Source organism: Drosophila gunungcola (genome assembly GCF_025200985.1).
Source record: "Drosophila gunungcola strain Sukarami chromosome 2R unlocalized genomic scaffold, Dgunungcola_SK_2 000027F, whole genome shotgun sequence".
NCBI classification, from domain to species: domain Eukaryota; kingdom Metazoa; phylum Arthropoda; class Insecta; order Diptera; family Drosophilidae; genus Drosophila; species Drosophila gunungcola.
The window spans coordinates 1,136,593-1,152,674 of record NW_026453175.1 but is presented as its reverse complement, the minus strand read 5'-3'; the positions used below and the strand labels follow the sequence as shown (position 1 = coordinate 1,152,674).

The window sequence follows — 16,082 nt, the reverse complement described above, 5'->3', positions numbered from 1 at the left end:
GAATATTTAATTTTTGCAATATCTTCAAGGGTATATGAACTTCGGCTTGCCGAAGCTTGCCTCCTTTCTTGTTTGAAAGGTTTTTAATTGAATTTTATTAAGTTAAAGGGCGAATTGTTGTTTATTGCGCCAAGCTTTAAGTTTCTAAGTCAGAAAATGACAAAAGCATTTAATTAATGAAAAATATTTTGTGTCTGCCCCAACAGCTCCGCTCTTCAAAAATATTGTCGATTAATTGTATGAATTTCAATTTACTATGCATCATTCCTTAGCTTTCAATTGAATTAGCTCTCATCATCTACGGGCGGTTGACAGCTAAAATCCTGCAAAATATCCTTATCGTCAGCTGAAGCAGCCAACAAACAAGTCGGGGATTGTTAGTAACTGCAACTGAAGTTGAAGTGACAGCGATACAAGTTTGCATAAGCCTTCAAATTGGATGCAATTGACAGATACTTTCGCCTGATTGACGCCTTAAGTCTCGTTTTTGCTATGCAATCCATTAACCCCTTGGCACATCAATTACAAGCGATTAATTTGCCTAATTGGCTGACGCTTGTGGATCCCGATCTCGATCCCTATTCCTGTTCCTATTCCCGTTCCCACTCCTATCCCCATTCCAATGGCAGATGACAGAAGCTGGGTGCGGCATACAAAGGGGATAACTAAATGCCGGGCCGCCATTTCCATGTTCTTTCCACATGTCATCATCGGTGGAAATGGCAGGGAGGAATTCATGTTTTGACGTACCCGTGTAAACGTCAAATGCCAGAAAGGACCAAGCAGCCACGCCAAAACAAAAGGAGCTGCAGATGGATGCTGTTGGGACGGATAGTGTCGGTGTGTGTCCCGTGTCAGGCAATCCACCAGTCAAAGTCCTGACAGGATCCGTTTCTGACAGCTGGCCTTCTTAAGCCTAGGAGCCCACTGCCTCCCCAAATCGCATTCCTTTCAATGCTGGCTCCAAGATTTCATCGCCATTGCCTTAATTAATACCGAGAACATGGAACTTGACAGTTCGCCGAATCGTAGCCAGAATGAGTTCAGCCAGGTGCCTGCACTGAGAATCCCTCAAAATTCGGGAATATGTCAACAATGTCGAATAAAATGCCAAACAAAAGTCGTAAAAGTTATGGGGCTCTTTCAGCCCAACTTTTTGTCTAAAACAGCTTTACATAAAACTAAAATGTCATGTCTTTAAGTTCTAGATTTAAATAAATTTATTTTGTTACATTTTATTCTTAAATATCATTCTTAAAAGCGTTAACATATGAACACAATATGATGTAAATATGCATTTTTATCAATTGACATTTTGAACTTATATAAAACAATATATAATTAATTGATAGTAAATTGAATGGTAAAACATTTTGTTTAATCTGGTTGATTGCCAGATGGTCTAGCTTGTTACTTCAAATCAATAATAGTAATATAAATTGATTCCTTAAGGTAAGAAAAGTACATTTCTTATATACGTTTCCTGAGAGCCTCACTAAAATCACTGGAGCAATCCTTAAGCCATTTTTGATTTATTTGACCCAGATCGAGAGCTTTTCGTAGAGGTTCTTCGTACTCCTTGAGGTCTTTCAAGTGCACACTAAGTTGCTCCAACTCCTCACGACTTTGAAGATTTTCCGCCAAGCTGACCAACAGTCCTGTGAGCTCTTTCTTCTTGAATATTTCACTGCAAGAAGGGTCATTGTAAAATAAAGTAGTTATGCACAACAAAAATATTTTAGAACTTACCCTAGAGTTTTGGCATGGCTTCAAAATATAATTTCCTGTGGGAGTAACCATATATTCTCGACTCAAGGCTGTTCTCACTGCTATCATATAACAATCGCTAAAGAGTTTCTCCTTGGATTTAAATGTAAAGTCCAGAAACTGCTCGAAAAGCTTAAAATCACGAGTGCAGCCAAGGGCTGATGCCCATATTCGCCTCTGAGCAGCATTCGTGGAGTTCTGGAAGAGACCAAATATCGTCAGAAACTCCTTTTCTCCGCCCTCTTCCAGGAACGAGCAGTAGGCGATCTTTTGGAAATCGATGGGCAGCTCAACCTGCGACCCATTCCGATGGAACGTGTTCAGTAGTTTAGCCTGATTAATGCAGTCATCCACGTGATGGCGACAAGATTGCGAGTATACGAACTGCAAAAAGGGAATATCCTTGAGGGCGGGTTTTGACAGCGCTATCCCTGCTAATTTGGGAAAGCTATTGTACAGCGGTAAAAGCAGTCTTTTCATATAGATCTAGAAACGGGAACAAGGATTAATATTTAGGAATGCAACTTAGAGTAAGCTCACCTTGAATTCTTTTGCCTCCTGACCATGCAGCAAAGCACCTAAGCCATTTAAGATGCCAACACCTCGCTGCCAAGGCAGAAGGTCCTCTTCTTTTTTCAAACATTCCAACAGACTGAAGGCTTTGTCATACTTTTGCAGTTTTACTGAAGCCAAAGCCATGAAATCATCTATTAGCTGAGCTCTGTTTAGTTTGTGAATGCCACCAGAGTTGGGATCATTACAATAGCTTTCCCTTATAAGGTCCCAATTGTGTTCATCATAGTTAACTCTAAAAATTGTGCTAACTTGGGGATTAAGAATTATCCATTCATCGGGTGCTGGAACACCAGACAAGTGCACAACTTGCGTAGAAGAAGGACACTCTAACCAAAATTGTGGAGTGGTTTGCTCGAAGTCAGGTAGACTTTGCTTCACAAAACTTAAGGGCACCCACCAGCAGGGTGAGTTCTTTGAAATGTTCTGGCCCTGGTAGAATCTAGTTTGATTGAGGGTTAGTCCGCCAGTCTTGTAGTCCCTAATGAGAGTTACCAAGGGGTAGCCCCCCTGAAGGGTCCAAGAATCCATGGCCCTACTCAGATTGAAGTCCAAATGTGCAGCCTCCTCAAGAGAATCCCAGAGATCTCCTTGAGCCACATTTCCCAGGGAGTACTTGCTCAGAAAAGAACGAATGCCACGGAAAAAGGACTCCTTGCCAATCAGCTTGTGCAACATGCGGACAGTTAGGGCTCCCTTCTCGTAAACATACTCCGTAAATTGTCCGAGTATCTGTGAAGGATCCTTTACATCCTTTGAGATGGCCGGCACAGTATCACTCGAGTCCTTGCCAAAAAAAGTCCCCAAATCTTTGGCTATAAATCGCTCGCCCCTGGTCAAATCAGGTTGCAAGATGTCCAAAGCCAAGTAGGCGAAATACGTAGATGTACCTTCCTTCAACCAGAGATCATTCCACCACTTCATAGTAACTAGATTTCCAAACCACTGATGGGCATATTCATGTGCCACCGTTTCGGCGTATTTATCCTTCTGTTGCTGCAGATCAACGCCTTGGTTTTCCGGCAATCTCTCTTCGTTAAAAACAACCAAACCCCAATTTTCCATGGCCGAAAATCTATGAGTGGGTACTGTAAGTTGATCGATTTTCCTTAAGGGAAAATTGCTTTGAAAAAGATTCTCATAAAGGGCAAGTAGCTTGGGAGCCATTTGCCTGGAAATCATTTCACGATCCAATAACTTTGGCTGCATCCAGTTGCGGAAGATTACTCTGTTGAAGGTGTCACTCTCTTCGGTGGCTGCGTTTTTAAGGTCATGAACAGCATAGGCCACTAAATATGTCGAGGTCCTTAAAAGTTGCTCATGATCACACCAAATATAGTTTTCAAGACTATCGCTGAAACAAAGTATTAGTTATACTATTAATATACCTATCGAATTATATGAAATAAGTTCAGTTAAATTGAGGAATGAAGGTAGATAGGGACAGTAGGAAACTTGTTCATTGATCCAGTTAGAGTTTAATGGTCAGTACTCAAGTTCCCAGATGTATATACTTACTGCTCTTCACATCCAAGTACAGGCATTCCCGTCAGTCCTGTGTAGTTTTTATGATGGCCTAAAGTCACATTGAAGGTGGACTTAAAGGAGGGCTCATCAAAACAGGGAAATGCCTGGCGGGCAAATGTAGGCGAGAATTGGGTGATTGCTAGGCGACTAAAGAGTAACAAAGTTAGTTATTGAACTTATGAATAAATAAACATAAAACTCACTGAACTTCTTTTCTGCTCTCATCCGTGTAGGAACTTTTGTAGTAGCCACTCAATGAATCATTTAGCTTTGCACTAAAGTGCAATTCCAGTTGGTATAGCTGACCCTTTTCCAGTTCCTGACACAAGTGCAGGATATAGAAGTTGTAAACCTCATTTACTTCAATATCTGTGAAGCAGTTGTTGTCCTTGTCGGACCTTACTGTCGTTCGATTCTCATCTATCTTTAAATATGCGGCATGCAAAGTTATATTTTTGGTCGACTCTCGCGCCAGAAGATCGATATTTACAGAGCCCTCGAACCATTGATCTGTGCTCTCTAAATGAGTGAGGATCCGGAGGTTGTAGTGCAGCGGCTCCAGGGCAGTGGGCAAACGATAATGATCGTACATAGCCGGGGTTGAAGGAATCATAAGGAGCAAGAAGATCCAGCATAATTCATTAAGCTGCGACATGCTGTAAGAACAGTAAGGGATTTAAATGATCAGAAAGATTCGGGCTAAAGGTAAGAAGTTATTTAAGCTACAGAACAGAAATGAGTTAACAACTTATTTATAACTAACAGCAAAAATTTATCAGCTTGAGATCGTACTTGATCATACTGGTGAAAGCCTGGATTGTGAGTGTGAATTCTAAACAAGTAGGGATTATCAAGAGCATGTATCTTTATAATCCCCTCTGGTTTAGATTGCAAAAGAGGGGATTATAAAGAGGGGATTATAAAGATACATGATCCCCTCTCAAAGTTGGCTTTAGGAGTTTGAATCCAGGTAGGACTTGACTCATTCGTTGTAAGTTCATTTAGCTCTCTAGTTCGTCTTTCTTGTTCCAACTATGTTTTTCAGATTTCTACGTGGCTCGAGCCGCACCAAAATTATGTGTATAGCGCGGGGCAGTGTCCTTGGACCCAAAACCCTTCAGCCGCCCTACCACGCAACACACCAAGCACACCGCGAGCTGAGCCATCTGTCCGGGAGGCGACTCCGCTGGAAACTCGGCGTGATGCAGTTGCTCAGTGGACTACGGCACCGCTACTGTCTGTGGCGTCTCCGCTGTCTGCTGGGCGGGGCCTTCGACGTGGGTGGATTCCAGGAGGGCACTCGCCAGGCGGCGGCCACCATGATCGAGGCGGTGCACCAGGCGGACTGGCCCTGCATCCGGAGTTGCTGCACGGAACGCGGATCGGCGGACATCTACGGGTTGTCCCAGGATCAGCGTCCGTACGGCAGACTGGTGCGCTTTCAGAGGCAGCACCTGCGACACGCCCTTCCCGTGAGAGTGGTGCGTCGCTGGATCGATGGTCGTTCATATGTCCTTGTGGACATGCTCTTCGTTGGCCTGCGCAATCTCCTGGACCTTGGGACTGCCCAGGAAAAGGAGGAAATGGTGCAGCGCATTCAGACCGTGCTGGCGGACTCGCAGATCCAAGAGCAGTTCGATCCCAAACACTGCCGCCTGGTCATAGCCGAACTAGTGCTCACCTTCTGCAAGGAGCTTGGCGAATCCGAAGTCGATTTGCAGAATTCAGCTGATGAGCGTGAAGATGGCTGGCTGGTGGACTCCTACGAACTGCACCGCTTCAAACTGATTAGCTTCAGTCCGAAAACTCTGAGTTTTCGCGTTATCGAGTTCCCGAAACCGGTTTAGCAGAAGTCACCCAAAATGTCTCTGTTTTGAAGGTGTTTTTGTTGAAGCACTCAAAGTAATTGCAGTCACGTGCCGTTCCACTGGTTCAACGTTCGCTCAAACCAATTTAGCGTTTTATTTAACCGACTTAGCCAGCGATCATCGCGCGACTCTGGTCTGTAATGAAGTGAGCGACTTTGAGGGTTACCTGATATATTTATGGCATTGCTTGGCGAGGTGTGTTAAGAAGCCAGCTATCACTGTTGTTTTTCTATAGTATATTTTGTTAACAAATTAACTACGTGCTTAATCATTTGCTTGTGGTAATAAACTATTGGTACTATCTGAAATGAAAATACAATTTTTGTTATTTACACAAGTAGGAAAATTAACAATTAAACTTCGACACAGTTATTTAAAAATAAGGTTGTGTACTGTAAATAAATGTATAAAATGTAATGTAAATTGAATTTCAGAAATCCATTTCGGGGATTGTTTTATAAAAGAAAAAAAGACACAAATACAGATACATAAGATGCATTCGTTCATAATAAAAAAACTAAAGTAAATAACACAAGAAATAACCTCTATATAAGCGACTAAAATCTTAAGATAAAATGAAGAAGACTGCAGAAAGTTTTTACAAATAAATGCTCAGCGTTCTTGAAGCCAAACCGTTGATGAATTAGATATCCTTTACTCAGCGTTTTAATTTTAAATAAAATGTGACCGAGAAACTAATCAGGTTTTAGGTGGCGCCCTCTGCCGCAATAAAGAGGAACTACTACAAGCTATGAGCAAACATCACGTCGCATTTTCAAATATCCAAAAAGCAACATTTATACGGACTTTACATACTTTTCAACGAATTCAATATACCCTTTTAGTCAACGAGTAACTGGTGTAATTGCTTTGCGAGTAATGGGTAATGGTAAACAACTGTTAGCCAGAACTTTATATTAACTTCGTTTAATTAATGTTGATCTCGGAGAATTGAAACAAAAGTCCAGTCTTTGCGAGAACGCAGAACAAAAAGTATTCCATTCAATTTAAGCCGGAGAGTAAGGATAATTTGTCAAGCTGCGCCCGTGTCATTAACCCCTGTACGCACATTTACACTTCAGGCACTGCTGCAAGTGCAAATTATTTGTGCCCGGAATCCTGGCATTTGGAATGGGCTGGCGGATGGGAAATCATGGCGTGTCGCTTTCGAATGGAACATAAAAAATTGAGGGCTTAATTAAAAAGCAAAAATGTGCTGCGATTTTCCGCTTTTTTAACGCCAGCAGCAGCAACTTCGGCAGCCGTGGCCCGGACCCGTATTTATATCCGCACCCGTGCTCGTGGCTCAAAAAAAGAACATTTGGCAGGGCCAGGAACCAAAAACGACTGAGGAGCAACACTGCAAGCGCAAAAACTACTTGCTGGCTACTTTTTATGTGCCCCATGTTCCTTGGAAGCAGAAGAAACAGCGGCAGCAGTTCCATTTGAAATTTTCCGGGCCTCATGTGTCTTTTTATTTCAGCTCCCCTTTCCCCCTACTGCTTCTGCTGTGCGCCTTTTCTTCACTTACAAATTAAGCTTTTTCATTGCTTTTCCTTTTTCTTTTTCTTTTGATTTTTGTTTTTCTTTTATTTTTTTGCAGGCCAAGACCATGACTTTTGTTGTTAATTAAAGTTACGGCTAAAAACGTGAAACTCTCAAGTGCTCATTAAAATTGAAATGCTACTGCAGGAACAAAACCTAGACCGAATGTGGGCCAAGTAATGATGTTCCAGCCAGGACCAAATGGGATTCCAAAGGTGAGTTTTTATGTTCTTTTTATCAGCCCAAAATTTTGAAAAAGTTTTCCCCACTTTGTATTTGATTTGATTGAATTTGGTAGCTGGGAATGGAGAAAAATGTATGTTTATTTTGAAGGTTACAACAATTTTACAGGGACCAAAATTAATCCTTATTTGAGACTTTTTACTTACTAAGCGAAACGAAATAGTGAAAGTCCAAGGAGACTTAAGAAAATAGGTATTTGTTTGAGAAACATATAGTATATTATATTTAATTAATTTTTTTTATATATATCAAAATCTTTACATATTATTTAAAAACTAGCAATTCTATGCTTTCACTTTCGCTTCTATTCACTTTTACATTATCGCGAGACCATGAACAACCGAACATAAACTAGCTCTTAGTTTATATTTATATTAAATAAAATATTATAAATATGTTGAGCTTTTAAAAATATATTTTGAAGAGAAAAATTTCCTTTAAAGCAATCTGTACAAATCATTTCTTTTATCTTCCAGTTCCTGGTCTATGTATATATAAACTCGCAGTGGTCTCCATCCGAAATCAGGGCAATTGCAGTGCTTTAAAGTGCTCCTTGGCAGGCCACATAAATAAATGTTTGCACATTTACTTTACAAGGCTTCCCCTGCTTTCGGTTTGTGTTCCAGGATTGCGGGTGTTGTGTTCGCTTTGCTGCTCCCAGCACGTTCATAACTCAACTCCTGCTCCAAGGATGCGATTGTGGGAGGATGTGCCGGAGGTGTTGCTTCCCAGACGCTTTATTTACTCGCAATTCGAAGCCGGCACCGTTGCAATCTCGATACTTTCGAACGCGTCTCCGCCCCGCATTGTTTCTTTCCGTTCCGCTGGCGATTCTCCGGGGAGAGATTGCCATAACTTTGTATAGTGTAATGGCAATGCAATTGGATAAATTTGGCAGCACGATGAACTGCACCCATCACGGGAATCGAGAGCAGTTAGAGGAGCTCCGATTGCAAGTCAAAGCTCCGGCCCAAGTCAATTTGGCCAAGTCTCACAGGCGGTCAAAATATCGGGATGATGCAGTGGGCTAACTGAATGGAATCGCTGCAATCACGTCCCCAATGGGCATATTAGCAGCTGCCGGAGAGCGGATGGATTAGGATGAGCTGGGAGGGGGAGGTAACTAACTGCAATCTAATTCTGAGTCGGGGTGGTGGACATTTATCGGTATGGTTTTTTAAAAGAGTATCAATCAGTATAAGTGGTCATTGCGCTCTTGCCACAAAGTTCAAGGACAACATGATGTCAAATAAATTCTAAGCAAAAACAAAACTCATTCAAAATGTAATTAATTTCTTAATAAATTAAGATAAATAAAAATACAAATAGTCCGGAGATTTTGAAAATAAATTTGGCCAAAAGAATTTATTAATAAAAAAAATCTTAGTTAATACTTCTTTATCATATAATGTAAAATGTAAAATATAAAAATAATAATTTAATAAGGAAGATACACGTTAATGATAAACAGAACTTGTTGTTCTATAGCCCTCGTTTCCTAAAGCGGAAGATCGAGCTATAGAGTGTTTGAAGTGATAGTCTATACCCTACTTTCGGGCTTATGCAGCTATAAGGTTATAAGCTGAGCCGACAATGGCCCAAGTGCGAGGAGGCTCTGGCTCCATTTTCAGAGCAGTTAGCAGAATGTCACGTAGCGAATGCGACAGCGTGGTCATCATAATGAATGGGGCGGCCACCCGCTCTGCCCCTCGCACACCTCCCACCCCCCGCACTACACACCCGCAGGACAAAGAGTGCAGGATGCTGGAGGTACAGATTGCGAGTCCTTTCCTTAGGAATAGTGTTGCCAACTTCAATATTTTTAGTTAATGTTTGATATTTCCCACACCGAATATATATTCACATCTGGTACAGGAAATTTATTTTAAATATTTAAAATATTTAATTAGTCATTATTTATAACATCAAAAATAAAACTTTATAATGAAAATTAGAAAGAAATAATAAAATAAAATAAATTTATTTATATACATTTTGGCAAGTTTATCAAAAATTTTAAATTTGAAAATGAACTGTAAAGTAAAGAATTAATAAGTAATAGATAAAAAAAATGTTTTTTAAGGCTTCGTAACATAACACACACTGTATTTTACATTTGTTATTAACATGGAATGTCAAATTTCAAAAAGTCAATCAAATATCATGTCAAAAATAGTAATGTACATATCCTAAAATCTTTTATGACTAACCCAGCTTATTTGTGATATATCAAAAATTAAAAAATTTTTATTAAAACACCCACACTTTTTGCTCTCGAACTTAAACTTTAACTGATTACATATCAACAACAAAAAAACATTCTTGTTCAAAACAGAGTTTTTTTTTCATAATGTAATAGAACAAAAACTTATGAATTAACAACACATTTTTTTTAAATTATCCTTACCTATATTTTTAGCCAACGTTTTAGCTTTCTGCCCACCATCTTATATCGAGGAACAAATTAATATTATTGGGTCTGATTTTAATAAACAAAATTAATGGAGGTACAAAAACTTTTGGCTACTTCTTAAGTCTTACCAGCCTTGGAAACATTTTGTGGGCACCTCTGCCCTGATCTCCCATCAATGGTATCCCTTCGTGTCTGGTGTCCACTGATTGCTCTGGCGGGCGATTGCAATAACCTTTGCCCATGTCGACCATGTCACGACATCTCCGCTCGGCTTTCGGGCCAAAGAAACCCTCAGACAGTTGGCTCCAAAAAATGTGTCGATGCACGTGACATTTTGGGACGCAATTTGCAATTTGATTTTGTTCCCCGGCGTTGCATGAGTTGGGGTGACGGCGGGGGGAAGTAAAGTCTCGACCCCTTTTGCCAGCAGGTTGCAAGTTGCAGATTCGGTTTGTTGCCTAAGTTCAAGGATCAAATTGATTCCCCCGGTTGGCAGCAGCAGCAGGTGTGGGATGTGGGATGTGAGCTGCGTCTTTGCATTGTTACACTTGACCAATTCGGATTGCAATTACACACCTGACTGTTTGCCGCCCCCCCTATTCGAACCTCACTTTACGTCTAAGGAGGCGGGAAGGCGGTGGGACATTCTTCGGCGGACAGGTGTGTGGGCTGGCTGAAATTGCCGAACAACGATTTGAGTTGGTTTTGGCTTGTTTTTCAATCTACTTTCTTTGCTGTCCCCGCCTGCAACACACCACTACTTAGTCTGTTTTTTGTTTGCTCTACGCGCTGTGCAATTTGCGGCGATTATTTGTGGGTGGAAGGCAGAGTGCCGTGCAAAATTCGAAAGAGAGACAATTAGCAGGCACTGGGTTAATTGAAATCTTCTTTGTGTGGCCTAATCGAGAAATAATGCTGGCCAATGTTTAATCTTTTTATTTATCTTCTGCCAAACAAAAACGCTCTGGCAAAAATTAACAACTGAAAATTAAGCGTCTTCAAAACGACTATTTAAAAATGAAATATATATTAAGATATACATGTTTGCAAGATGAAAATCGTAGATTAAAATTAGCTTTTAAGCTTTTATTTACAAATTTTAAATGTATGTGCAATATATAAATTTATGATAATACGCCTTGCTAATGAAAATTATTTTTTTACTGTAAGTAGTGTTACCATTATTTAAATATTTTAGCCAATGCCAGGAATTGGAGTTAAGGAAGTAAATAAACTTTGAATTACTTATTATTTCTGTTGCTATAAAATATATTCGTTTGCCATTTGTACAGGATAAATATTTATTTAATTAAAACTATAAGAAATTGTTTTTTGAGCTCAAGTATTTTAAACGCCAATTAATTCCAATAGGACTTTGAGTTACCTACTTAACAATTTAAACTTTGAGTAAAGAGCAAAGCCTACTAACATTTGCATTTACTAACCAACAGTTAATAGCACCCTTGCTAACGGATGCGGATAGTGCCTTTTAACTTGATTCTCAACCCCTCTTGAGCTCGGGCCCTCAGCTCACGTGATTGACCCTCTGTGAGTGGCAAATGGTGTTGAATGTCAGTCAGCTGCATCCCTCCGCACAAAATTTCCGTTCCTTCCTGACAATCCTGAGGCTTTCGGCTAGTGGGGTACCTAACTGGGGCATCGAACCTGGCCCGGAGAAGTTTGTCGGCTGGGTTACATTAGTGTTTCAATCACTGTACATTAGGCACACACACAGCTTTGTGTGGAACCCTCATACTACTCAGTCAACCGCAAGATGAAGAAGTCGGGGGATTTGTAAGGAAACTCCGAAAGGATTTAAATTGTGGCTAATTTAAATCCCCTTTTCTCGAAAGCCTCTCCCTGCTGAACAATCGCGACCTGCTTAAGACCCCTTCGGGAAGTCCCATCGTCAACTTCCTGGTGAAGCCGATGAGTGTAGAGATGACCACGGCGGACAAGCTGATCACGAGAGCCAGGCGCCAGCGGATGATGGACCTCTTTCGAGGAGGATCGCGCCTGGGAAGCGGCCGAATTGTCCCGATTTGGATTGAGCTGCATCAAGGCCCCGGATTGCTATCCCTGCTGCACTCGGTTCGAGTGCTCCATGGCCAAGTTTTAGAGCACGAAAGTGTCCAAAGGACACAGATGTTTAAATTGATTATGTTTATTTCGGAACTTTCAGCATGAATTAAATCTTAAACATAATGAAAACATAGAGCAATAATTCAGTGAGGTCATGGTGTCTTAAATAATGGGCTAGCTATAGACTATATTTCTCAACAGAAATATATGAAAACAAATGCTCAATTTTTCCAAATTTATTAAATGTGTTTAACGACTATGTCCAATTTTATAGTTAAAAATTGTATTATCATTTAATTTCAACTTTCTGCAGCTAATTAAATATCTGAATTGTGGTTAGAAAAACCAAGACTTCCAGTGATTTGTGCAATTTAAAACGCGTTCTACAATTGTACTCTTTTGAATTAAATATTTGATATCTTTTTCCGATTTGAATAAAATTAAAAGCGTAATTCTGATTCATTAAGCCATTACCTCTGACATTTAAAAGAAATAAAAAAAAAATTAACAATAGAGAGGAAAATTGTTTTCCTTAAAATTTAAAACCTTCCAAATGCCTGATTTAATATATGTAGAATGTGTTGTATATCTTACCATTAAGCAGGATATGTCCAATATCTAAAAGCCAAATCAGCATACTATTATTTTTTGTATGAAACGAATTTGTGTCCAATCGAGTTTAAAATAGTTTTTAACCTATAATTCAATTTTAGGTAAATGTTATATTAAAAACAAACATAAATCTCAGTTTCGCTCAATTATACGTATCTAGGCAAATACAAAAAATGAGATATAACAGAGCATAAAATACCAAAGTAAAAAAAATTAAATCTTTTTTTTGTCTATTTGTGTTGCTCATATTACTCACAGTTCTAAGAGAACACCTTTTCCCTGGTTGTGCGGTCAGCTGTCGGCATTGTTATAAATTGATTTGCCAGGCCTTGTCTGTGGCCATTAATCTATTTCCCCGGCAGCGTGCCACGCCCCCATCTGGATTTGTTGTTCATTGTTTAATGAATGGCAGGCAAATTTCAGCGCCTTTGTTTCAAGCTAAAACCCTTTTGGGCGGATCGTGTTTTTTCGAGGGTATTTCCCTATCATTTTTTGTGGGTAACAAAACACAACTGATTATGGCGGCAGGCCTAGCGCAATAAAAGCGCCACTTGCTCGGATTAATTGAAAGCCAAAAGCGAAAGGCAGGCTTTTGCTCGCTTCAGTTTGGTTACGGTTTTGGTTAGGGTTTTGGTTACGGTTTTGGTTGGGCTCTGGTTCATTTTTTGGATTATCCTGCGACCGCTCCTCCATCATCATTTGTCATTGTCAGCTAACGGAGTGTGATGGCCCGCTCCATTTTGCACTAGATGAGATAAGGGCCAGCGCGGAAGTGGTCCTCTTCCTCGCCCCGATTTCTCTCAGTGCACTCGGCTGCACTTCCCGCTTGACTTTTGAGCGTGATTTTCTTTTCCGTGTGCATTCAGCGATGCGCTAATCAAATTATAAATCGTGCCCATTTGAAAGTCGTTCGATGCAGGGTCCCCGACAGTCGACATTGTCATCATCAGCACGGGCAATCATAACTCGCACAAAGGGAAAGCCATCCTGCCTCCCTGCCTGCCTGTTCCCCCACTTTTCTCCACTTTTCCACCATTTTTTCAGCTCGTATTTGAGGTGCTGTGGGTCTATAATGGATGCCGGGGCAGCTGCAACTGGGTCGCAGGTCCATTTGCACTCTTCGCCCATAAAACACTCTTTTTTCAAATATTAATACCCCTCAGAGGGTATTTATTTGAAAAGGAATGCTGTTAATACGTTCTATTTGTGTTTCAGCAGTGTAGGCACATATTTAATTATCTACTTAAATCAATTTTTAAGACATTAGTTTTTCGCAAAAGAAGGATAATTGTTTTCTTTTTGGCGTCGTGAAAAACAGGAGTTACGAAACCCACTAAACAAAATGTACATTTTTATTTAATTTGTAATTTTTAAACAGCACATCGAATGCCTATCAACTTTCGCTCTAAACCAAGGATTCTTTGATTTATTTGCCAATGAAAGAAATCTTAAATCATAATTAAGTAAGGCCAGGATATTGCCATTGATTTGTATTTTATTCCTATTAATAATATTCACAAGTTACAAGTTAAAACTTTAAAATGAAAAATAGATTTACATTTAACAAGAAGGAAAGCAAACTTCGGCAAGCCGAAGTTCATATACCCTTGCAGCTATTGCATTAATTAAATACCTTTGAAAACATTTAAATTATGATTTACTTGAGTATGTGCTAAAAAAAAACATTGAAACTATGATTATTTGCAGCTCAATTATTAGATAGTTATTTTATATATTTTTATTATTTCTATGGGAGCTATATGCTATAGACGTCCGATTTTGATAAAATTTATACCATAATTCTGAAATAATTAAACATTGCTATATGTCGAAGAACTAAACAAAAAATTAAAAAACAGAAAAGTTATAATTTTTTTCATTTATTTTTCCGATTGTTCCTATGGGAGCTATATGCTATAGTCGTCCGATTTTGATGAAATTGAAACCGTAATTCTGAAATATTAAACCATTACTATATCTCGAAGAACTAAACAAAAAATTAAAAAACAGCAAAGTTATAATTTTTTTTCATTTATTTTTCCGATTGTTCCTATGGGAGCTATATGCTATAGTCGTCCGATTTTGATGAAATTTAAACCGTAAATCGGAAATATTTTACCATTACTATATGTCGAAGAACTAAACAAAAAATTAAAAAACAGCAAAGTTATAATTTTTTTTCATTTATTTTTCCGATTGTTCCTATGGGAGCTATATGCTATAGTCGTCCGATCCGGCTCGTTCCGACTTATATACTACCTGCAATAGAAAGACAACTTTTGGGAAAGTTTCATGCAGATAGCTTTAAAACTGAGAGACTAGTTTGCATATAAACGGACGGACAGACGGACAGACGGACAGACGGACAGACGGACATGGCTAGATCGACTCTCCTAGTGATGCTGATCAAGAATATATATACTTTATAGGGTCGGAAACGTCTCCTTCACTGCGTTGCAAACTTCTGACTGAAATTATAATACCCTCTGCAAGGGTATAAAAAGTAAAGATAAAGTATAAGTGATGGCATAAAGACAAAAGTAAATAATGGTTTCAGCCGTAATAGGTCACAGAAATCAAAGGTTTTGGAAATGTCAGGACTGGATCATTGCCACAGAAAGAATAGGCCTACAGGGTATTTTTAAATACAGTCCACTTCATTCGTCTTTTCTTATTTATGCATGTATGTTTGTATGTACAATGTTTTTCCACGAGTAATTAAGAAGGGCGCCGAGTGGGGGGAGGTGTTGGCCTGGAACATTTCACATGGGGCGCATTTAACAATGCCCATTTCTTTAATTAACAATTTGCATTTGCTGTGTTTGCCCGATTTTTTTTCAGAACCCTCTGTGCTGCATTTAATTGCTGTTTACTTTGGGCCGGTGTTGTTTTATGTTCACTTGCAACAAAAGAGCTCCATTTTCGGTAATTCTACTAGGACTGCAAGGTATGGAATCGCGTAAGAGATGACGGACATTCCCCTTCCTGATCCCCTTTATAATCCCCCAAACTGATGGAATTCTCCTACAATCCGTTTGGCTTTGTGTGTTGCCTTTTTTTTTGCTAATGATTCAAAACCCCATCCAATCATGCAAACTGCTTGGAACTTTGTTTGCGGCTTGACCTGCGATTTTCCCCTCCAACCGGAGATAGTAATTTATTTCTTAAAAAGTGAAATCCATTAACACAAATTCTGTGGGCCCACTATCTTTTCACATCCTCCCGTCCTGACCGTTCACGTGGCTCTTGTGTTCCGGTTTTCCAGCTTTTCCAGCTTTTCCGCCTGCTGCTTGGCTAGAGAAAAATTGCAATCACCTTTGTGATTGTGTTCTGCCTTTCAGCTCTATCGCTCGGCATTCAACAGTTCTCGCTTTGTGCACTAAAAGTATTAAATTTCTTCAAATATTCTCGGTATATGTACATGCATATGTATGTATGCGCTTAAGTATGTG

The 16,082-nt window shown here is 39.6% G+C and overlaps 3 protein-coding genes across 3 annotated transcripts in view; 2 read left to right on the top strand and 1 right to left on the bottom strand.

The window, feature by feature from the left end:
* Positions 1 to 1,387: 1,387 nt before the first annotated feature.
* LOC128256682 (aminopeptidase N) overlaps positions 1,388 to 16,082 on the bottom strand; it is a 153,679-nt gene continuing 138,984 nt past the window's right edge. Inside the window, 6 exon segments of the mRNA XM_052987204.1 lie at positions 1,388 to 1,687; positions 1,750 to 1,769; positions 1,771 to 2,253; positions 2,308 to 3,694; positions 3,859 to 4,014; positions 4,071 to 4,523. Coding sequence (XP_052843164.1) covers positions 1,471 to 1,687; positions 1,750 to 1,769; positions 1,771 to 2,253; positions 2,308 to 3,694; positions 3,859 to 4,014; positions 4,071 to 4,522 — 2,715 coding nt within the window. The 5' untranslated portion in view covers position 4,523 and the 3' untranslated portion in view covers positions 1,388 to 1,470.
* On the top strand, positions 4,888 to 5,744 carry LOC128256743 (uncharacterized). The gene is given in 1 exon segment (XM_052987275.1): positions 4,888 to 5,744. A coding segment is annotated over 1 exon segment (843 nt). The 5' UTR covers positions 4,888 to 4,901.
* Positions 11,587 to 12,151, top strand: LOC128256718 (uncharacterized). Its single transcript, XM_052987251.1, is given in 3 exon segments — positions 11,587 to 11,730; positions 11,790 to 11,934; positions 11,936 to 12,151. Coding segments are annotated over 3 exon segments (285 nt in total). The 5' UTR covers positions 11,587 to 11,710; the 3' UTR covers positions 12,056 to 12,151.